This window comes from Cnephaeus nilssonii (genome assembly GCF_951640355.1).
Source record: "Cnephaeus nilssonii genome assembly, chromosome: 18".
In the NCBI taxonomy this organism is placed as follows: Eukaryota; Metazoa; Chordata; class Mammalia; order Chiroptera; family Vespertilionidae; genus Cnephaeus; species Cnephaeus nilssonii.
Window position 1 is genome coordinate 13,021,214 of NC_137089.1, and position 23,803 is coordinate 13,045,016.

The 23,803-nt window shown below is 48.7% G+C and overlaps 1 protein-coding gene across 2 annotated transcripts in view; it reads right to left on the reverse strand.

Annotated features, from left to right (window-relative positions):
• The window catches only part of SNX31 (sorting nexin 31), a gene marked incomplete at both ends in the record, with an annotated part of 45,538 nt that extends 26,967 nt beyond the window's left edge, over positions 1-18,571 (reverse strand). For both annotated transcript variants that reach the window (XM_079795924.1, XM_079795923.1), the window contains 5 exons: positions 3,440-3,550; positions 10,307-10,371; positions 12,132-12,246; positions 18,336-18,410; positions 18,506-18,571. In XM_079795924.1, coding sequence (XP_079652050.1) covers positions 3,440-3,550; positions 10,307-10,371; positions 12,132-12,246; positions 18,336-18,410; positions 18,506-18,571 — 432 coding nt within the window. The remainder of the gene's footprint in view (positions 1-3,439; positions 3,551-10,306; positions 10,372-12,131; positions 12,247-18,335; positions 18,411-18,505) is intronic.
• Positions 18,572-23,803: the final 5,232 nt, after the last annotated feature.

Below are 23,803 nucleotides of genomic sequence, written 5' to 3' on the forward strand. Positions count from 1 at the left end.
CTTCTCCCCAACACTTACCCCTTCTCCCATTCTCCTTTCTCCCTCACTGTCTTTCCCATGACCTTGAAGAAAACAAAAACCAAAAACACAGGACTCCTCTACTGGGGGAGAGTGTGCTGGTAACAGATTATATCTCCTCCTAAAGTAAATATGACCCATGTCCACTCGAATTAGTTTTCTCTCTTCTCTGACGCATTCGGTGAAAACACAAGCTTACATGCCAACGCAGAGGAGGGCGGTAGAACGGGGCAGCTTTTATAACTTAACGGAGACCTAAGTACAAGCATCTTTTTGAGCGGAGCAAGCATCTAGGAAAAAAAAGACAGTAATATTTCTGTGGAGAGCGGCTACAGTGTTTGGACAGGTCCAAGCCTTGGACTGATAAGAGGGCACAGTCCTCTCGTGCCCACGTGCAAGTCCCAGCTTGGAGGTCAGAGCCCTCCCCGCACAATGATAGCCAACAGCTGGAGTTGTAAGCTTGAACCTGTGGTCCGAACGCGTGGCCCCATGTGCCTAAATGATATAGGCTGCAAGTAAACAAAGCTTGATCAGGTGCATGTAGTTGAGTAGGATCGAAACCCACGAGAAGGTTGTAAACATCTTGGCCACGCCCTTACTTTGCCTCATGGCATCGGCTATAAAATAAAGACACGGCTTGTGGGTGTTGTCACTGTCTCTCCATCAGAGAGGCAGCGTCCCACCAAGACCCAGCTTTCATTCTCTTGTCTGTCTTTTCTCAATCCTTCACCGGCCCCTCTCAGGGTCACCCTTGGCCGTGCTGGCGCATATTTCCATCTCGGCAAACGTTAACGACGCTCCAGAACACAAGCACCGGCTATAAAATGACAATAGCACAAATGCACAAACAACAAAAAAAGATGCGTAGCTTATGGCTGGTCCTTAAAGGGCCCAGGAGGATGGGGGCGAGGTGGTCAGCAACAGCAGAGCCAGAGTGGCGGCAAGTGCTCTTGAGAAGACACGGACTGTGATTTCTAATGACAACATTTAATGGCTCTTTCATTCCAGCGAGAGAGTGTCCAGCCCCCGGAAGAGAAGACACATTCCTGCCTGGCCACGCGCTCACTTCCCCCGTGGTGGGAGCTCCACCACCGTGAGGGTAGGCCCTCCTGGGGGACGTACCTGAGGCCGATCACGTCCGTGCCATGGGTTGCACTTCCTCCCAAGCCGATGTGATTGGAGAGAAAGTACGTTTTTCTGAGATCACCAATGTATCTAGTTCAACGTCTGCTATTCGTTACCAGGGGAACGGGACGAAACAGATGAGATTGTGGAATCCTAGTCTTACCGCCCAAGTCAATACCTATTCACAGTACCTCTAATATCAGTAACAACACCAATGACCATCCGCAGCCAAAACCACCACTGTTGATGGAGCATGAGATATTTCTAGAATTACTCAGACACTGTCTTGAAAGGTTCAGTAGCTTCCCCAAACTCACACAGCTCCGATGACATTCAAATGACACCACTGCCATGTGAATCCAGGACCTGTCCTCGCCCCAGTGCCTGGGAGACCCGGCAGCCCCCCTCCCCGCCCCCCCCCCCCCCCCCCGGCAGCCAGCTCCAGCGGCAGGTGTGTCGAGCGTGGCCCGGGAGCCCAGCGTGTGAGGACGTGTCCATAATGACGCTGGCAGGCAGGGCAGGTGCTCCCCGGGGCTCCAAAGGCCCAGCCACGTCCAATCACCTTACAGCCGAGGCTGGGCCTGAGTCACCTGCCCGTCCCCAGAGGTATCTGTATTCACAGTCCCCACCCTCGCCATTACCCCCCTTCATTTATGGATCTGTCTCCCGTTTTGTAGGTCCTGGGAGAGCAATGGAGGGAACTGTGGTTTGGGGTTGGTATCAATTCTCTCAAGCATTACGTATCAAGTTCTTTGATGCTGTTTAGGAAGATCGTTCTGGAAATCTGTGCAGCAGATGAGCAGGGAGACTATTTGCGGGGGGAGGTGTTGTAGAATGATGAGGATGATGAGGACTTGAACTAGGGGTGTGGGGGTAGAAAGGAGAAAACAGGAGAGGGGGCTGACTAGGAGAAGCCGAGGGTCACTTCTCAATGGATGGCCTCAGCCACCAGGTGGGTGCCATGAGAAGGGTGGGGTGGGGTGTGTGCAGTGACTTTAGCAGGAAGAAATGTCCAAAATGATGGTGCCAGGAGGAGCCAAGATCTTCTGAGGCCAGGAGGACACGAGCAGGCTTAAATCTCTGGGCTAGAAAGAGTCACGATGTGGAGAACTTCACACACACACACACACACACACACACTCACTCACACACACACACTCACACACACACACACTCACACACACTCACTCACACACACACACACACTCACACACACACTCACACACACACTCACACACACACTCACACACACACGCACACACACTCACACACACACACACACTCACTCACACTCACACTCACATACACACACACTCACTCACACACACTCACTCACACTCACACTCACACACACATACACACACACTCACTCACACACACTCACTCACACACACACGCACACACGTGCTCCAGGTCTTAGGTGGAGGCCACCTGAGAGCTGGGAGCCAGCAGGGAGCACTCTGTCCACTTCAGCTCAGGAGGCATCAGATGCCGGGACCCCAGCACAAGAACGTCCTGCCTTTGGCGGGTTGGTCCTAGAAACTTCCCGCTTCCCCCTGCTGATACCTTTATATTTTGTGTGTACGTTTCCCTGCGGGATTAGAACGAAAACCCTCCAAAGAAAAGGGGGGGGGGCTGGGACAGTGTGGGTGTGAGGAGATGGTGTCCCCGCCCCAGCCCAGCTCAGAGGGAGGACAGGCCCGGGGCGGAGCTGAGCGCGGCCACGCCTGGCGGAGGGGCCAGAGCTCTCTGGGTCTCACCCCGGAGTCCTCAACGAACTAGGACCGGGTCTGGCTCAGAAGCAGACCTGCTGGGCTGTTGGCTTCAGGGTTTTCGCGGTGAGGGAGGAGGGACGACTGGTTCTGCCTTTGAGAAACCCGAGTCGCTCTCTCCCAGAACCTGTCGCAGCCCACCTGCATGCGGCCTGTTTCAGCCTCATCTGGGCCCCACTCTCCTTTCTGTCCCCCCCACGGGGCACCCCGTAAGGAAGCGCTTGGCGTGTTCCCGGGGCACATCCCCGGCCCGGTGCCAGGGAACTGACAGCTGGCGTGGGAAGGCCTAGGAGACGCTGGAAAGTGGGTGCCCACGGGGAGGGTGAAAGCAGAGGCCTGGGGCGCAGGCTGGAGCTCGGGTTCCCGGCCAGTCTCCCCGGAAATCCCAGCATCTCTACAGGTCGATCACCCCGCGTGGAAGGGCAGCGGGAAGCTTCCAGAAGGTGACCGCATCCTGGTCCCTGCCTTCCAACCGTGCTCCCCGCCTCCCCTTCCTCCCGGGGCTGCAGTGTGGTGACGTTTACCTCCAGGACCCTTTCGGCGGTGTCCGAGGTGAGGATCTCGACTTCAATGCTCCTCCCGTCGGGCAGAAATATGTCCAGGGAGGCTTTCTTGGCGGCGATGCCGAACGTGTCCTGCGAGCACAGGGAAGGCACGGTCAGTGCTGGGACCCTCACAGGGGGGCAGTCAGCAGCGTCCTCTCCCGGCCCCGAGGGTCACACCCAGAGGCACACGAGATCCCAGGGCAGAAATTTGGGGCATGGAGTTTGGGGGGACAGAGCAGGGGTTGGGAGGGGTCTGGAGAGGTGCCAAGGCAATGCGATGACATGGAGCTGGAATAATTTCCAAATAAACAACAAGGCATCCATTTTAGGGGGGAAAATCATCCACATGACCTTGGTGGTTTCAGATTTTAACTCTCGCTTTTAATATTTCCAAGCATCCCCAAAAGTCCATAGAACGCAATAATGTAGGATTCTGCCACAGCAAAAACCTACGTGTGTGAGCTGAGGCCTGGATGTGGAAGCAAGCTGCCATCTGTGCGTGGGTGCCCGCTGAGGGCAGGGCGCCCACTAAGGGCAGGGCACCCGCTGAGGGCAGGGCGCCCACTAAGGGCAGGGCACCCGCTGAGGGCAGGGCGCCCACTAAGGGCAGGGCACCCGCTGAGGGCAGGGCGCCCACTAAGGGCAGGGCACCCGCTGAGGGCAGGGCGCCCACTAAGGGCAGGGCACCCGCTGAGGGCAGGGCACCCGCTGAGGGCAGGGCACCCGCTGTGGGCAGCGCCCCAGCTCGGCACAGCTCTGCCCGTGTGCACGATTCCCGAGGGCATGCGGGATGCTCGGGCGGAGTCAAACCGGGGGCCTGTGCGGCTCCTGGATGGAGTGCCCTAAAGTGTCAAGGACACACCAGGGACACCGAGGCCCTCGGGGTTTAGGGAAGTTCGAAGCTGAGAGTGACTGGTGCTCAGTTTCTATAGAGAGAGGCCCTGGGAGGAGGCACGGCCAGGGGCTGCCCCGACGGGCCCCACAGGGTGGCTGTACCCGGTGGGGCGCTGTTTCTAGCACCGCTCAGTGGATAGAGCATCCGCCCGCGGACTGAAAGGTCCCAGGTTCTATTCCAGCCAAGGGCACAGGCCCGAGTTGCAGGTTCCATCCCCAGTAGGGGGCATGCAGGAGGCAGCCGATCAATGACTCTCTCTCATCATTGATATTTCTCTCTCTCTCCCTCTCCTTTCCTCTCTGAAATCAATAAAAATATGTATATTTTTAAAAGCAATGAAAACATTTTAAAAATAAATAAAATGCTAGATCATGATATGAGGAACTGTAGTTAATGGTTTCACTGCTACACACTGTTAGGCCCTGAGGGCAGAAATGAGACAGAGTCCAATGACTGAACTTCAGCTCCTCCCCAGCACCACGTGTCCGGGAACAGCTGGCTCACCAAGCACAGAACCTTCAAAATTGAGGGACTGCCCGGGAAGTCCTGTCAGTCACAGAGCAGCCTCATCTCTGGGGAGGCTGACCCCGGTCCGGACTCTCACCCCGGTCCTATGACAGGCTGAGGCCCTGATCCCTAAGCTCCACGCTGTGCAGCGGGTTCACACTCTCCCAGGCCTTTAGAATGGCACTCGTCATGGCGCATCCTTGGGAGCACTGGGAGCCCCTCAAACCACGTTCTGTGTTCCGAGCCAGAGTATTGGTAACACAGTAATAGTAACCCGGGGCGGAGTGGGTGGGGGGAATCTCATTTTAGTGACTAACTTGTTTGCGTCCAGCCCAGGTCACCTTCCTGCTTGGCACCAGGAGAGGAGCCCAAAGGACCGCCTGAAGCTTGTTTGGAGACCACAGAGCTGGGGCTCAGGTGGGCTGACCAGGCGACACCCTCCCCCCTTAACAGGCAAACTCCCCTTTCCTGCACCCGCCGCCCACCCCACCCCATTCACAGACACAACAGGTGAGACAGCCGGCTTTGGAGGGAATGGAGGAGGGATCCAAAACGCAATCACATCGCCAGTTACCTCCAAAGTCCAACCCCCCCACTGGTGACAGGCTTATTTTTTCTAATTTTGTTATCAAAAGGCAAGCTTTGACTTTAAATTTTAACTCTCCCCCTGCACCCCAATACTTACAATTACTAAGTGTCTATGAGTCTGAGCCTAAGTGCTTTAGAAGAGAGAATCCACTGTTTTCCAAATTGGAAGGATTGGTCCCCCCAAAAAAAACAAGATGTATTTTTGTTTTGTTATCCTTACCTGAAGATATTTTTTCCATTGATTTTTAGAGAGAGTGGAAGGGAGTGAGGAGAGAGGGAAGGGGAGGGGGGCGGGAGAGAGAGAGAGAGAGAGAGGAGAGAGAGAGAAAGCAAAGGGGTAGGAGTTCCCCCAGGGCAGATAGTCCCTTTCTAGGTACACCTGGGTTCTTAAAGGCTCTTGGCCCATAACCACAAACATCTCTTACCTCAGGGGAAAACCACTCAGGAAATGAATGGGGGAAGTGTCACTGCTTTTTGATAAGATTCTAAAGAAAAGCTAGTGTTCATTTAGGCTACCTCAAGGTAACTCCCAAGGCAAACCAGATGGCAGACCAGTAAGACATCTAAACTACAGGAACAGTTAAAATGATATGAATGCACGTCTTTGTTCAATTCTCCTGCAAAAGAAAAGCCAGGAAGCATTTGGATTGCTAGAGCGAGTCAGACTGTGGGTGGTCCTGAAATCAGGCGATTGAGGGTTTTATTTAAAAGGCACCTGGTGGTTCTGGATAGGGAAGGGGAGGGTGGAAGGGCAGTTACAGGAAGGTTTGGCTGGCAGCGGTGAGGATGGACTGGAAGAGTCTGGAGGATGGGGGAGGCCAGGGAGGTTGGCTGCAGTATTCGGTGGGTAAACACTGAGCCTCTGGGCCGGACCACATGGTTCAGAAGCACATCCGCACAGCAGACTGCTTGAGTTGCCAGCCTCCCTCCCGCATCCGCTGCATGTGACCTGCGAAAAGCTGGACAGGGTACTTTCCTTGTGTCCCTCTTTTTCGCTCTAAAATAAAGTTGTGGGCTTGATTCCCAGAAGGGGGCGTGCAGGAGGCGGCCGGTTGATTATGTTTCTCTCTTGTTGATGTTTCTCTCCCCCTCTCCCTTCCTCTCGCTCTTACAAAAAAAGCAATATGCCCTAACCGAGCCGGTTTGGCTCAGTGGATAGAGCGTCCGCCTGTGGACTGAAAGTTCTAGTCCGGTCAAGGGTACATGCCCCGGTTGCAGGCTCCATCCTCAGTAGGGGGCGTGCAGGAGGCAGCAGATCAATGATTCTCTCTCATCATTGATGTTTCTCTCTCACTCTCCCTTCCTCTCTGAAATCAATAAAAAAAATATATATTTTAAAAGCAATGAAAACATTTTAAAAATAAATAAAATGCTAGATCATGATATGAGGAACTGTAGTTAATGGTTTCACTGCTACACACTGTTAGGCCCTGAGGGCAGAAATGAGACAGAGTCGAATAACTGAACTTCAGCTCCTCCCCAGCACTACGTGTCAGGGAACAGCTGGCTCACCAAGCACAGAACCTTCAAAATTGAGGGACTGCCCAGGAAGACCTGGCCAGGGACCTGGCCAAACCCTGAAATAAAGGAGGAAAGAAACATGACCAACTAAGGGTAAAACATATGTCTCCAAAAAGTGATGCCACCGAGGCGATGAACATGATGGATGTATTAATAAGAATATGGCTTCTCTGAACTCAGATCTCTAAGAACAGATAAAAGCCTCAGAAAAGAGGCAAGATAGTGAAAGGCTATAAAAGCAAGCTGGCAAAGTTCACAGAAGAAATGAAAGGGGAAAATAAAACCATCGTGAAAATCTTACCGGAAGAAGCAAGAAGAGACGCTGCTGAACGCAGCTGGAGCACAAGGCGTCGGCAGAAAGGAATAGAGGGAAATACTGAGAGCCAAATCAGATAAAAATCTTTCACGTTACCTGGAAAAACAGGCACTCAAAGCTTCGATACCCTGGAATAGTTTTTAAAAACCATATTGCACACACAAAAAGATGATAGAATCAAGACCAAACATCCCTCTGTGTACTGACAGAGAATGATTTGCAAGATGTAAGTTCTAAAATATAAGATTCAAACAGTGCGTAGGTGTGTGTGACTATTTGTAACACAAAAACAATATACGTACATGTGAATGTTTGTATGTGTCCAGACATGTGAAGAACATACATTAAACTGTAAACCACAGTGACTCTGAGGTGTTGGGTGGTTACTTTTATCCTGGACTCTTGTGTGCTGTTTGAATGTTACCACTATCATCACCTCAACAACTAACTTTTCAAAGAAAAGGAAAGTGTGTGTGTGTGTGTGTGTGTGTGTGTGCACGCGCATGTGTATTTTTATCCTCACCCAAGGATACTTTTATTGACTTGAGAGAGAGAGAGAGAGAGAGAGAGAGAGAGAGAGATTGAAAGGTATAGGAAAGAGAAACATCAATCGGTTGTTTCCCGCACAGGCCTGAACTAGGGATCAAACCCACAACCTTTTGGTGTATGGAACAATGATTCAAACAACTGAGTCACCTGGCCAGGGCTGTGTATTTCTTAAACGATCAAGTATATGTGTAAATACAAATGACTATACAATAGAAGCTCTACGGTCATTTCTTACATTGAGTGGACCAGTATATACACTGAGTGGCCAGATTATTATGATCTCTGAACGCATAATAATTTGGCCACTCAGTGTGTGTGTGTGTGTGTGTACATATCCTACATAATAAAAAGGCAATATGCAAATTGCATCACTCCGCTACGCCCACGATTGGGCCGGCTGGAAGTGAGGGGGGCGGGACTCAGGGTGGCCAATTGGCTGGCAGTAGGAGTGGGGGGCGGGGACTCACGAGTCCCCGCCCCCCACTCCTCCCGCCGGCCTAAAGGGCCGGAGCTGTGGGAGGACCCATGGGGCCAGTGGAAGACGCAGGTGGCCGATTGCGTGGCTGCTGGCACCAGTTTTCCTCTGGCCACCCCCGATCGGAGCGCCTCCCGAGTCCCGCCCTCAGCCTTCTCCAATCGGCGGGTGGCCAGAGGAAAACTGGTGCTGGCGGGAGGCGCTCAGATCGGCGGGTGGCCAGACAAAAACTGGTGCTGGCGGAAAACTGGTGCTGCCAGCTAGGTGAAGGAAAGTCTATTGCACGAAACTTCGTGCAACCGGCTTCTAGTATATATATATATATTAGAGGCCCGGTGAATGAATTCATGCATGGGTGGGGTCCGGCTAGCCTGGCCAGGGGGAAGGGACATGGACGGTTGGCCGGTCTGCCTGCTGGTTGAACTCCTGGTCGAGGGGACAATTTGCATATTAGCCTTTTATTATATAGGATTATTATATAGGATATAGACTGAGTGGCCAGATTATTATGCATTCAGAGATCATAATAATCTGGCCACTCAGTGTATATCAACACAGTTAAATGACTGAATAAATAAAATTTGCTTCCACATTTTACAAATTGGATCAAGGTATCATTCTTCCCCGAGCTAGGGACCCAGTTCAATGCCATCACATCATTGTACAACTAAGCCTTTCGAAGTTTTTCCATTCTGTCAAGAACATACCTTCAGGAAGAAAGATGTTCCCATATGTACAACTAGAAGGAGTGGTGTGCTCAACAACGTACTTGGGAAAGTTTCAGCCTCTCTCTGTGTACTGACATAGAATGTGGTCACGTGGGCAGTGGTTTAGCCCAACAAAGGAAAGTGAGCTGCTGTATGTCTCTCTGTGCAGATGGATTTTCTCTGTGATCCACTTATAATACAACTAGTGTCCCCATGCACGGATTCGTGCACATTGAAAGGAAATTAATTAGAAGAAATATTTTAATATCGCTATTCACCCTTTCTCTATAATAGAAATGTCAACCAAATTCACGATTGACAATGACATATCAAAACACATGTGTGCGATTGGCGTCAGTGAGAGCTTTATATGTATCGCGCATGTGCGAGTCTACTTAGCCTTTTATATATATATAGATTAGGAGCAGAGAATGTACAAGTAATGGTGGCATGGCCATTACTACTGCCCTGCTGGCTCCACCATAACACATTTGGGAATTTCAGCTACAGAAGTGGCATCCCGCCCGGCTGGCAAGGCTCAGTGGCTGAGCATTGACCTATGAACCAGGAGGTCACATTTTGATTCCCATCAGAGCACATGTTCGGTTGTAGGCTCGATCCCCAGGAGGGGGCGTGTGAGAGGCAGCTAACCAATGATTCTCTCTCATCATTGATGCTTTTATCTCTCTCCCCCTCTCCCTTCCTCTCTGAAATCAACAAAAATTTTTAAAATCAAAAACAAAGAAGTGGCATTCCTGCATTGTCATGGAGCCCTTCATGATACAAGGCTCTCGGACCGGTTTTGAGGTGTACAATACTTAAAAAGGTAGCTGCTTTATTAAATGAGCGAAAAGTCAGCCCTGACTGGTTTGGCTCAGTGGATAGAGCGTCGGCCTGTGGACTGAAGGGTCCCAGGTTCGATTCCAGTCAAGGGCATGTACCTTGGTTGCGGGCACATCCCCAGTGGGTGGTGTGCAGGAGGCAGCTGATGTTTCTTTCTCATCGATGTTTCTAACTCTCTATATCTCTCTCTCTTCCTCTCTGTAAAAAATCAATAAAATATGTTTTAAAAAAAATGAGCGAAAAGTCAAGTGACACACTTAATTTTCCATCCAGAATCTAAACGTCCAAAAGAACAAAATAGGAACCACCCTCCAAAGTGCTCCAAGTGAATGTGTGTTACCCGAGTCCAGGCTCTGTGGGGCCGGAAACACACGCGTGGTTCACATAGAGACAGAGACCTGTTCTGCAGCAAAACAATGACCTTAGCAAAGAAGAGCAAGCTTACCAGCTGCACCCGCTTTAAAAAATCAACGAAGACATCACTTCTCAACATGTTTGGGTCCACGGTTACTGAAAAACATGGACATGGAGCCAGGTTAGCATGGAGCTGGGCTAACTTCCCTATTACACTGCTCTGACCTTCGGGAACGCTCCAGGCCTTGCTGCCTCCTTAAAGGCAGTAGAGCTTGTGACCTCTCAAATTCTGCAAAATCTGCAAAGCTTGCTTCCCCCAGGCAGCCCTGACGACAACACGAACCCATCACAGCAAGCCCAGGGGACCGTGTCCAGGAATCTCACTGTACTCGTGCAAACCCGAGTTGCTCACTATCCACCTGCCGAAAAGGAGGCACGGGTCACGCCGATGCTATGGGTAAAGGCTAGGGGTCACGCTGATGCTATGTGTAAAGGCCAGGCCTGGACACTGACCCCGTAAGCGCTGTGACCATCTGTGAAAGGGCCAACGGTGAAAGGAGCGTGTCTCTGAGATGTGAGGAAACAAACCGAGAGAGAATGAAAATTCAAAACTTATTACATTTGAGCTTGAAAGAGAGAGGAGGTATATTCTCCATTACAAAAGACAAATGGGAAATAGATGACTTCTAGAATTTTCATTGGCTATGCTTAAAAAAATATGCAGCCATGAGAAATAAGGAAATAAATGGCTGACCTAGAATGATCTATAAAATATATATTTTAAGAGGGAAAAACCAGCATACAGAAGAAAAAAACTTTTTTTCTTTTGCTATGAAGGACATCAGTGGGGTAGTTGGTGAGGTTTGAATAAGGTCTCTACATAACATTATTGTATCACTGTTAATTTCCTGATTTTGATAACTATACTGTGGTTATAGAAGGGAATGCCCTTGATCTTAAGAAGTACACACAGAACTATGTAAAGGCAAAGTGGCTTGTGTGTACAACACAAGTATATCAATAAATTATATACAATATACATGAATATGTAGACACACGTGCGGGGAAAGTGAGAGAGAATGATAAGGCATATGTAAAATGTTTAACATTTGGGAAGTCTGGGTGAAGAGTTCACAGACATTTTTGCATTACTTTTTGCAACTTTTCTGTAAGTCAGAGAATCTTTCAGAATAAAAAGCTTTTAAAAATCAGATACAGACAAATGTATAGAGTAAGTTTCAATTAGTGTTGGACAAACAGATGTGTACACACACAATAGTATACACGCAGATGGTTTCTGAGGAATACACAAGCCACTTGTAATAGCACATGCTTCTAGAAGTTTGGAGGCCTGGGGTGGGAGGGAATGTACCTTTCATTGTATACAGTTGGCCCTTGAACAATGCAGGGATTAGGGGTGCTGAACCCCATGCAATCGAATATCACAGTATAACTTTTGACTTCCCCCAAAACTTAACTACTAATACCCTACTGTTGACCAGAAGCCTTACTGGTAAGATAAACAGCCGATTAACACGTATTTTGTATGTTATGTGTATTATGTACTATATTCTTTCTATAAAGGAAGCTAGAGAAAAGAAAGGTATTTTTAAAATCAAATACAAATACATATTACATGATTCCATTTATCGGAAATGTGTCCAGAAGAAGCAAAGCTATAAAGACAGAAATGAGTGTAGTGGGTGACAGGGACTAGTAGGGGAGAGGACTAGGGGGTGACTTATAATAGGCATGAGTTTCTTTTTGGGGTGATAAAGATGTTCTCAAATTAGACCCTGGTGACAGTTGCACAATCCTGTAAATATAACCACGGAATTGTACACTTTAAATGAGTGGATTTCGTATTGTGCAACGTACATCTCATTAAATCTATAAAAAAAAATCCAAATACCTACCATTTTGCAAATAATGTTCCAACTGGTCCCTCCTCTCATTAGCCATAGATGTGGTCATCGCGAGGTAGTACTTTGGTGGAAAGGGAGGCAGGCAATTTCCAAAGACACGTCTCAGCTGAAAGATCCAGAAAACACATTTATGGCAAAGAGCCTCCAATTCAAGGTTGGTGAGATACCAAAGACGCCTCTTAGGGCACATCTCATTCCAGCACTTTACTTACAATTAACTCTTCCTAATGAACCAAAAGCAAGCAAGCAAGCAAACAAACCTCCTAGGTCAGTGGTCGGCAAACTCATTAGTCAACAGAGCCAAATATCAACAGTACAACGATTGAAATTTCTTTTGAGAACCGAAAACCGACTTCTGCGCATGGGCCACGAAGTTTCAATAGCACTGTACGTGCGCGCCCGCACGTGGTATTTTGTGGAAGAGCCACACTCAAGGGGCCAAAGAGCCGCATGTGGCTCGCGAGCCGCGGTTTGCCGACCACTGTCCTAGATAATAGTATGGTGATTACCATATGGAAATGGAGAGATATAGGCAAAGGGTGCATGAATTCGTGCATGGGTGAGGTCTGGCCAGCCTGGCCAGGGGGAGGGGACATGGGCGGTTGGCCGGCCTGCCTGCTGGTCGAACTCCTGGTCGAGGGGACAATTTGCATATTAGCCTTTTATTATATAGGAGGATATACACTGAGTGGCCAGATTATTATGCGTTCAGAGATCATAATAATCTGGCCACTCCGTGTAGCTGTGCTTTACACACATGTATTCCTTACTTTGTCAGGTGAGGGCCTAGAAACAACAACATGGCAGAGGCCAAACACACACATGTAGTGCCCGGATCGGGGTTTCTAATACTGTTCTCCAATAACAGCTACCAGCGCTCCATGGAGAGACGGCTGATCTGGGACTGAGGCAGGAAATATGCAAGAGGAGTCTGAAGCATCTTGTAGCACCAGAAAATAGGGAAGTGCTCAGGAAAAAAAAAGAATCGGCAATAGGGATACAGCAAAGAGACACAGGAGCAAACGGAAAGAGTTCCCACGGGCCGGAGCTGGAACAAGTTGAGCAACAAAATAAAGTCGTATTGAAGTACAGCCCAAAGGATAAAGTCACTATCCAGGAGTCCATACAAATATAAAGGATTGAATAGATAGATGATAGATAGATAGATAGATAGATAGATAGATAGATAGATAAGAGAGAATAGACAAATCTTCTGTGCAGAAGAATCTCAAATAATTTATGTAGACACTCATCCCACAAGGAGAAAGAGCATAACTCCCAACCCTAAGCGTGGGCTACACACAGTGACTTGCTTCCAAAAATACACTGTGGAAGGGGAGATGAGAGTCAGTTTACAGTGGCCAACCCTGCCAATCACTACCTCAGCCAGGAGATCCAAGTTAACACCCACAGTGATGAGTCCCGTTGATAGTGGCTGCCCTTTATAGGATCTGATGACAAGGGCCCTTGACCTCTGTGGTCTGCCTCCCAAAAACACATCACCGCAGTCTAGGCATGTGAAAACATCAGATTCCAATAGAGGAACAGTCCTCACAATACCTGACCAGCACGCCTCAAAACAGTCCAGGCCAGGCGTCCTCAAACTGCGGCCCGCGGGCCACATGCAGGTGTTTTTGCCGTTTTGTTTTTTTTACTTCAAAATAAGATATATGCAGTGTGCATAGGAATTTGTTCATAGTTTTTTTTTAAAACTATAGTCCGGCCCTCCAACGGTCTGAGGGACAGTGAACTGGCCCCCTGTTTAAAAAGTTTGAGGACCCCTGGTCTAGGTCATTCATAACAATGAAACCTAAGAAACTGTCACAGTGAAGAGAAGCCTAAGGGACGTGACAACTAAATGTAATGTGGTGTCCTGGATGGGGTCGTGGAACAGAAATAGGACACCACGCCCTAACCGGTTTGGCTCAGTGGATAGAGCGTCAGCCTGCGGACTGAAGGGTCCAGGTTCGATTCTGGTCAAGGGCATGTACCTCGGTTGTGGGTACATCCCCAGTAGTGGGTGTGCAGGAGGCAGCTGATCAATGTTTCTCTCTCATCGATGTTTCTAACTCTCTATCCCTCTCCCTTCCTCTCTGTAAAAAATCAATAAAATACATTTAAAAAAAAGAAATAGGACACCAGGTAAACACTGAAATCTGAATAAATTATAGACTCCAGTTAATAATATTATAGCAACACTGGTTCATTAACTGTAACCAATGCACCATACTAACGGAAAACAAAAGGGAAAACCGGGTGCAGGGTATCTAGAAATTCTGTACTATCTTTGCAATCCTTCTGTAAATACACAGCTGGTCTACAAAACTAATGTTTATTTTGAACAAACTGAATTCTGGCTTCTCTTGAAAAATCAGAAGGTCTGGAATCACTGGGTTCCCATTCTCTCAAGCAACCATCCCCTTCAGAGACCAGGCAGTTCCCACCTCCCCCTTGCCTCTCACCTGAGCTGTGCCTCTCATTTAAATTACCAGTCTGACTCCTGTAGCCATTTAAGTTTGCAAACTTTCTTCTACATCTGGCAGTATAAAGTTCTGTTTCTTTTCCATTCACGGACATGTTCCTGCCATGCCAGAGACTGTCCAAAGGCACCTGCCCCACAGGACAACTCAAACTTCCTGGGATTTATACACCCCCCCTGCCCCCCCCCATCTCTGCTAATTCCATTAAATAGAAGCAGAACCCTGTTTTCTTTGCATGCAATTATTACTTTTTATTAACTGATTAAGTGATCTTTAATAGGCGATTGTCTTCCTTGGCACATGTTCATAAATGGTGCAGCTGCTCCCAAATTGCTTGGGATCACAGCAGGGCTGCCTGGGTTAACCATCTCCAAGAGAGCATCTTGCAGCAGCCTCCACCCTCAGGCCAAGATCTGGGGAGAAAGTCAGCAAGAATTCAGGTTCCAATACCCATCACAGAGCAAAAACTCTCCCAGCAGGTTTTACAGCCTGAGCTGACTTCTCAAAGAATCCTTCCCCTCCCTTCACTACTACTGCTGGAAGGGGGAAGATAAACATACAACAAGCTATAGGTAAGTCTGCCAAAAGTCACTCTCAACTCACAAGTTCAATTCTATGGAAATAGAACCTTTCCTGCTGGCATCAGACAGCACACAGTTTAGGTATAAAACCCAGCAGCATCCTAAGAAAGAATTACCTGGTATGATCGTTTAGCCCACACTTTCAAAAAATTATTTCAAGAGAACAAAAGGAAAACATACTTCTGTTCTTGTATTATGATGTGTTTTTGTTTGGACATTTTTTTAAGACAATGTTCAGATAATATGTACTTTAAAATATATTTTTTTATGGATTTCAGAGAGGAAGGGAGAGGGAGAGGGAGAGTGAAACATCAATAATGAGAGAGAATCATTGATTGGCTGCCTCCTGCATGCCCCCTACTGGGGGATCGAGCCTGCAACCTGAGCATGTGCCTTTGGCAGGAATTGAACCTGGGACCCTTCAGTCCGCAGGCCGACGCTCTATCCACTGAGCCAAGCCAGCTAGAGCCAGGTAATATGTACTTTAATCCCAGCACAATCTCTTGCCCCAGTTTCTCCATTGTGCAGTTCTGCCTTTTAACAGGAAGACTTAACTGGCCAACTGTGAAGTACCACCTCCCTCCCCGCCCTATGTACTCACATCCCCATACCCACCCCAGAGCACTGACCTGGGACCAGTGAAATTACAGACACAAACAGTGGCCTTTCTACATCTTTGTTTCTAATGTTGACTCATTCATACCACTACTCCGAGACCCCTTATAATGTATGTGTCTACCATTTTACTTTTTATCCATTTCCAGAGGGTCCCCCCAACCCCCTGCTTGGCTTTCTCCCACCTCTCTAGTCTATCACAAGTGGATTTCACGTAACCCACCTACATCCCCTCCTTGGATTGCAATGTTTAAAAATAGATGAGAAACCGCCTTTCTCTGGGGCATTATCTTAATCTGTTGAGGTTCTGCTTCTCAGCAATTGTGGACAGTTTGGCTCAAATGAACTCACAAAAATTCTTTACAGGTTTGGATGCTTTTACGTTAACAAACAGAAGAAGTCAGGCAGGTCACATGGCAGAGAGATGGGCACATTCATCAGCAGAGGGGCACGCTGCCAGGCCTCGAGGGAGCCGCACTTGGGGACAGGGCTGTGATGTCTTAGGAGGGCTCAGGTCACAACCGACCTCTTGGAAACACCACCATCTGCCCAGGTTCAGCTTATTGCATCAGCCTCCACATCGCTCAGCTGGGAGGAGCAGGGGCCAGCTCACCTGAGCCAGGTGCTTCTCAACCTCAGAGTTATCCAGTTTGCAAAATAGAAACCCAATTATTCTGCTTTTCTGTTGTTGTTGTTAATCCTCACCCAAGGATATATTTTCCATTGATTTTTAGAGAGAGTGGAAGGGTTGGGGAGAGACAGAGGGAGAGAAACATCGATGTGAGAGAGGCACATCGATTGGTTGCCTCTTGCATGTGTCCCGACCGGGGCCAGGGATTGAGCCTGCAACCGAGGTACATGCTCTTGACTGGAATAGAACCTGGGACCCTTCCGTCCATGGGCCGATGCTCTAACCACTGAGAAAAATGGGTGAAACCTAGTTCTTAAAGCCAAAAATCTCATGTGCTCAAGTCAGAGTCTTCACTTAATCCAACACAGTTCATGGCATCTAATAGAACTCAATAAACAGTTCTTAAGTACATGAATAAGTCAGTTAATTCTTAAAACAAAGTTTCTATTCTATGAGGATGCAGAACTTCCCAGGAAACCAACTGAAAATACACTTATCACACACACACACACACACACACACACACACGGATGGGGCTTTTATATTGTTTCCTTCTTTATAGTGCTTTGTATTAAATCAGATTAAAAACCCTGAGCTATTTCACATCTTCTCTAGACTAGGAAGAATAAAATCTAGACGAGGCGCGGCTACGAGAGATCACCTTTTCAGTGTCAGACTTAGGGTTGCCAGATAAGATGCCCAGTGAAGCATGTCCCAAATACTGCTTGGGACATACTTATTCTAAAAGCGTGTGTGCTGTTTATCTGGCATGGACTGGGCGTCCTGTGTTTTTATGTGCCCTGTCTGTCAGCCTTACTATCTGTAAAACGGGGTGATGCTGAGGATGCAAAATCAGCCTTACACGGGCTTGCTGAGCAGCTGGAGTGAAATCAGAGAGAGAAAGCAGAGCCTGGTTGCCTGGGGCCAGAGGTGGAGGGAAGGGATCAAGGGCAAAGGAGACAAAGAGCTTTCAGAATGCGGGGCCTGCTCTCTGTCTTAATGACGGTGGTGGTCATTGTATACATTTACCGAAATTCATCATCCTGAACACTCCAGATTTTATTGAGTTATTCCAACATAGAGAAAAGCATGGCAGTTTAGAACTCAAGCATCTGACTCAATCGTTTTACTGATACAATTTATTTTGTCAACCTTGGTTAAGAAAGAAAAAAATCTAACGGGTCCAAGCAATGATAAAGATAAAATTCTGCCTCTGACATTGACCAGCAGTATACCCCAGTGTTCTCATCTGCTAAGTGGGGCTAACTATGATCCTCCTAGCTCGTAAGACTGTCGTAAAAATTATAAGCACGCAATTCCATGCAAAGATCGCGGGCATCAGTAACTGCCTAATTGTTATTGTTTTAAATTAATAATAAATACCAGCCCTAGCCGGTTTGGCTCAGTGGATAGAGCGTTGGCCTGTGGACTGAAGGGTCCCGGGTCCCAGGATCAATTCCGGTCAAGGGCACATGCCCAGTTGTGGGCTCGATCCCCAGTGGGGGACATGCAGGAGGCAGCCAATCAACGATTCTCTCTCACCATTGATGTTTCTATCTCTCTCCCTCTCCCTTCCTCTCTGAAATCAATAAAAACATTTTAATAATAATAATAATAACAATAATAATAATAAATACCAATAGCCACCTAAGATCTAAAGTTTCTTTAAAATGGAGTTGTTTCTAAAGAAAAGGGATCAATAAGTGCAAGGTGTGAGGGGCAGCGTGGGCTCACTGAGTTCTGAGCCAGATCATCCACAGCTGGTCCTCCCCACCTCGCTGTTGGGCAGATCGGGAGCCTGAGCCGCTTTAAGGGCCCAGAGCCCACGCGGCGCACGTTCCTCACCTGCGCGCGGTGACCGGGCTGGGCCCGCCGGGGACGCGCTCACCTGTTCGTTCCACCGATGCAGCTGGCTGTAGCGCACCCTGCAGAACAGGAGCCCGTCCAGGTACACGGAGTACAGCTGCAGAAGGAGCCGCGGTCCGGGTTAGCCCTGCAGCAGGTGAGCCCCGCCCGGCACCCCCTCCCCTGCCCAGCGGGAACCCGGCTCCCGCGCACCGTGTAGCGGCCGCCCAGCGCGTCGGGCCGCTGCTGGGACACCGGGATGCAGAAGTGCATTTTCATGGCTCGCGCGAGGGTCCGCGGTCCGGGTTGGGTCGCTGCGGGGAAGCCCGGCCTGCGGTCCTAGGCTCTGAGCCCCGAGCGGTGGGCGCAGCCGGGTGGCCACGCCGTCGGGGCGGAGCCCTGCTCCCGCTTCCCCCAGGTCCCCGACGTCCGCAGGTGGGGCCGGGGCCGCCGCGCCTCCTCCTGGTCCCCGCCGGGCCCTGACGGCGCTGCTCAGGTCCCTGGACCGGTGGAGGGTGGAGCACGTCTGTGGGCAAGAGCCGAGCCCCGCAACACCGCCCCGCCCCCGTGCCCCCCACCGCCGCGGGCAGCCAGCGCGGGAGGCAGGGCTCCCAGGTGCCGGGCAGGGCCTGGCATGGAATTCGGGGTGGAGAGACCAACATCCGAGAGGGTGCCAGAGCCTCTGTCCGGCCAGGGGTTCCCCCCGGAGTCTGGAGGCTCCTGGGAGTGTGGGGGGGTAACTGTGCGTGAATGAGTGGGTGGGGAGATAGAATTCCTCTGGGGAGCAGGTGCAGGGTTTCTATCCGACTTTCAGAAAGGGGGGAGAAGTTAGAAATCGTTGCTCCAGCAGCACAGATGTCCTGAACACTAACTACTTCCCATCAGCCCCCAAATCTCAGCGTTGGCTACTTGCTGGAGGTTAGGGGTTCTGGGGTGCTCAGCCGGAGAGAAACCGCCTTCTCCAAGCGTACCCTTCAGGGCCCACTCTCCTCTCGGGCTTGCAGAATGTCCAGCCCCCCCCTCCCCCCCGCGACGATGGGTCCACCCTGAAGGATAGAGACAGAGGTCACGTTCAGACGCACCCTCAGACTACAGATGTCGGGGCCTTGAAAACAGTTTTCTCCCATCACCCGCCAACACTGCCTGCAGGGCACTATGAATTACGATTTTCTCAAAAAAATGCATAATTCGAGTCATTACTCTGTGACTGCCGCAGTTATATTAGGTTCAGTTGTTCGTGCTAACATTTGTTAAATATAACTCAAGGATTTAAAAACAACAACAACAACCATGTATACGTGAACCAATGCAGTTGAAACCCGCCTTGTTCAAGGGTCGCCTGTATTTTGGATGTGAGGTTGGGAATGCAAGTATTCAAAGGGCTGACCCTTTATACCTGGATTTTCAACTGTGAGGTGGGGTCGGTTGGCACCCCTCACCTCACCCCAAGTTCGCTGGTCAAAAGTCAACTGTATTTGTTATTATCCTGCTCTAGTATTTGTTAACTGCTAAATACTTTTCTTTAAAAAAAAAAAACAAACACAACTTCTTTTTTAGAAATTAACGATGAAGATTTTTTCAAGGGTCTTAGGGTTTGCAAAATGAAAGCACAACTAGGCAATCCCCGGGGTGTTCCTAAGAAAAAAGAAACGCTGAGGGTTCTTATAATAAAAAGTACGTTTTTGAGAAAAATGGGTCCTGCCTGCTTAGCCTCCAGGTTGGTCTGAGATGGCAATCCTTAAATGTCAGGTGGTCTGGCTACATGCACATTCTTTCCTTAGGTCTTTGGAGGTAGCCAGGGGGTTATCTGGAGGTTTGATGTATAGCCAGGCATTGCTGCAGGACCGGAAAGTTCAAAAGTTGAAGTTCCCAGGCTTGTTAAAGTAAGGATGGTTCCCTTGTGCCTTACGCTACAATATTTTTGCTAATTTAGCAGCTTGACTATAGTGACTCCATTTTATTTATCTCTTTCCTCACAGGCCAGGCCTTGCTTGGTTACATAACCAATGTTTGCTGTTTGAATTATTATTATTTAAAAAGTTTAATGTTGACGTTATTGTAGACTGCCCTCATCCTCCCCTCTCCCTTTGCCCACCTCCCCCTCCCCCCACCTTCCCCTCCTTTGGCCTTTGTCACACTATTTTCCATGTCCACGGGGTATGCATATATGTTCTTTAGCTAATCCCTTCATTTATCCAGGCATCCCACTTCCCTCCAGTCTGTTCCATGTGTCCATGCTTCTGGTTCCATTTTTTTTTTTGTCAGTTTATTTTGTTCATTAGATTTCACATATTAGTGAGATCATATGGTATTTGTCTTGCTTTGACGGGCTTATTTCGCTTAACATAATACTCTCCGGGTCCCTCCATGCTGTAGCAAAAAGAGTTCCTTCTTTTCCTATAGCACGTAGTATTCCTTTTTTTCATTAATATACCAGGAACCTCATTAAATGGAAAAGGCTTAGGTCTCTCTTGATCCCCAAGAAGCCCTGGTTTTAAATAGATGTCAGCAGCCAGTTAGCTGGGGTCACAAAAACCCTTTGTTCTCTGGACTAAGCATCCCAAGTTCTTTCAACAAGCTCTCATTTTTTAAAATTGATTCTCTCTCTCTCTCTTTCTCTCTCTCTCTCTCTCTCTCTCTCTCTCTCTCTCTCTCTCTCTCTCTCTCTCTCTTTTAGAGAGAGGAGAGGAGAGGGAGAAAGAGCCACCTCCTGCTCTGTTTGAGGTTTTTTGTGTGTGTTCTTTTTAAGATTTCACATATGAGATCATAGAGTATTCATCTTTCTCAGTCTGACTTATTTCACTTAGCATAACGCCCTCAAAATCCATCCATGTTGTTGAAAAATGGCAAGATTTCCTTCTTTTTATGGCTGAATAATATTCCATTGCATGTATGTATAGACCACATTTTCTTATCCGTTCATTCTCTGATGGACATTAAGGTCGCTTCCATGTATTGGCTACTGCAAACAGTGCTGCAGTGAACATGGGGGTGCATATATCTTTTGGAGTTAGTGTTATCTCCTTTGAATAAATATCCAGAGGTGGAATTGCCAGATCACATGGTGGTTCTATATTTTATCTTTATTTTTTAGGACACAGAGTATCTCGCCCTAGGTTACAGCGGCTGAACCCCACAGCCGGGATTTGCAATTTGACTCCTTGGGTTCTGCAGGGGACACGGCAGAAGCCACGAGGCAGGACAGCGGGGCACGGCCGAGTGGACTTTGTGTGAGCACACATGGGAGCTTCTGGGAGTCCCCACACTTCTCAGAGGTTCTCTGCCGTGGGTCCAGGTCTCCGCCGAGAGGGCGTGAACCAGTGACAGCTGCATCATCACCCTTGGTGGGGCTGCTCTGGACCCACTGGCTGATAGGTTTGGGGGGCTCAGGATACAACACAATTGCTTTCGAGCTGAGCAGTACAGGCAGAAAATATGTCGATTTAACAATTTATATTCATGTACGGATTACAGCGCGAGATCTGGCGATAAAGGACATAAAGAGGCTTGGGGACGTCGCTGCCCTCTCATTGTGTGTCAAGGGGCACAGCAGGGGCTCCCTGAAACCACCCCGTGGCACAGCTCTCCCAGACAGATGTCTGAGCTGGCAGGTCACACGGGGGCTCGAGGCATTTTATTTCTCTGTTTGTTTGCAGCTGATGATTATCATTATTGGTTAGAGGTAAGCATGAATGTTTCTTACTTTCTGGAACAAAGGTAGCAATTCCAAACCAGAAATACTGTGGTTTTGGTTTTTCGTTGTTGTTGTTTTGCTTTTGTTTTCTTATTGCAAAAAAAACAATAGCCACTCATTGTAGAAAAAGTAGAAAATACAGGTAAGCCAAGAGAAGAAAGCGAAAAGCTTCCCCAACTCCAGGTCTAAAAATAACCATGGTTAGTGATTTGGTTTGTACCCTTGTACATCGGATACAATTTTAGTTTGTATCTTCCTAGTCTTTTTCACTCTGCGTTTATGAACTCCCTCCAACCTCCACAATAAGGTCTATTGCGTTGTTTCCTGCAGCCACCCTTGCAGGCTCTCTCCAACGAGACTCAATCCTTTTCACACAAGAGGTTAAGCCAGGCCCAGCCAGCCACCCAGCACCGGGCTTTAACTCATGGAAGTTAAAGGAAGGAAGAAGCATCCACAGGTGGCAAGCTTTCTGCCTGGGAAGTGGCTTTACACAGCGACCCCTGCTAACCCTGGCTGGCCTCTCCAAGTGCCCTGGCCTGCATCCCCCTCAGACTCAATAACCCTAAATCCCTTCCCTCCACAGACCTGGATGATGAATCGCAAAAATGAGCTAACAATGGTGTTCATACAAAAGTCATAAATCTGAATCAGATTTATAAAGGCGCTGCTTTAAGAGGTACTTAGTATCAAGTTCAGCTGGCAGACTAATTCCTGGAACACACATTGAATACTTGAACTCCTACATCATGTATCATCCCCTTACGTTTGGCCAACACCAGACAGTGTTTTAAAGCACTTTGACGAACAGTCAAGCATTCAACCTTCACAACACTCTAGAAATGCAGGTTGATATTATAATTTCTATGTTACTGGTGAAAAACATTGAGGCTCAGAGAGGTTCAGAGACTTGCCTAAGGTCAGAAGACAAGTCCGATATAGAATCACTAGAGGCCCAGTGCATGAAAATTCATGCAGTGGGGGGTGTCGGGTCCCTCAGCCCGGTCTGCCCCATCTCACAATCCAGGCCCTCAGGGGCAGGAGGCAACCCAGAGATCAGGGGAAGGCGACACCCCATCAAACCTTTGCTGCTGCCACTGCCAGCAGCGCAAACCTCGGCCGGCCCTGGTTACCTGAGCCTCAGCCAGCCCTGGGTGGCTGGGCAGCCGCCATCTGAGGCTTGCCTGTGCCTCGGGCCGGCCCTGGGCAGCTGGGGGGCTGAAGGGACTGGGGGACTTTGGAGGCAGGTACGCGCACCTGCCGCCCCAGTGGGGCTGAGGGGACTGGGTGCCGCCATCTTGTGGCTGTGAGCGCTGCCATCTTTGAGGGTGTGGCAGTCAATTAGCATATTCCCGCCTTATTGGCTGTGGGCACTGCCATCTTTGCGATGGTGTGAGGGTCAATTAACATATTCCCTCTTTATTAGATAGGATAAGTTTTCATAAGTGGGAGAGAATCAAGAGATTTATCTGATCAGGGAACAGCAATAGGACTAGAATTGTGTTGACTCTGATGCAGTAGTGATCACCTGGGGCAGTGTGTTAACAAGGATGGGTAATAGTAATGGCTAATATTTCTTTTTATCCTCAACAGTTTTATTGAGACATAATTGACATACATACAACAACTCGCCCATATTTAAAGTGTACAATTTGATAAGTTTGACATATGTGCACGCTCATAAAACCATCACCACAACCAAGGTAGTAAACATATCCATCACCCACAAAAGCTTCCTCCTGCCCCTACATAAGCCTTCCCTCCGGCCTCTCCCTGCCTCCCAGTCACGATGTGCCTTCTGTCACTATGGGTTAGTTTGC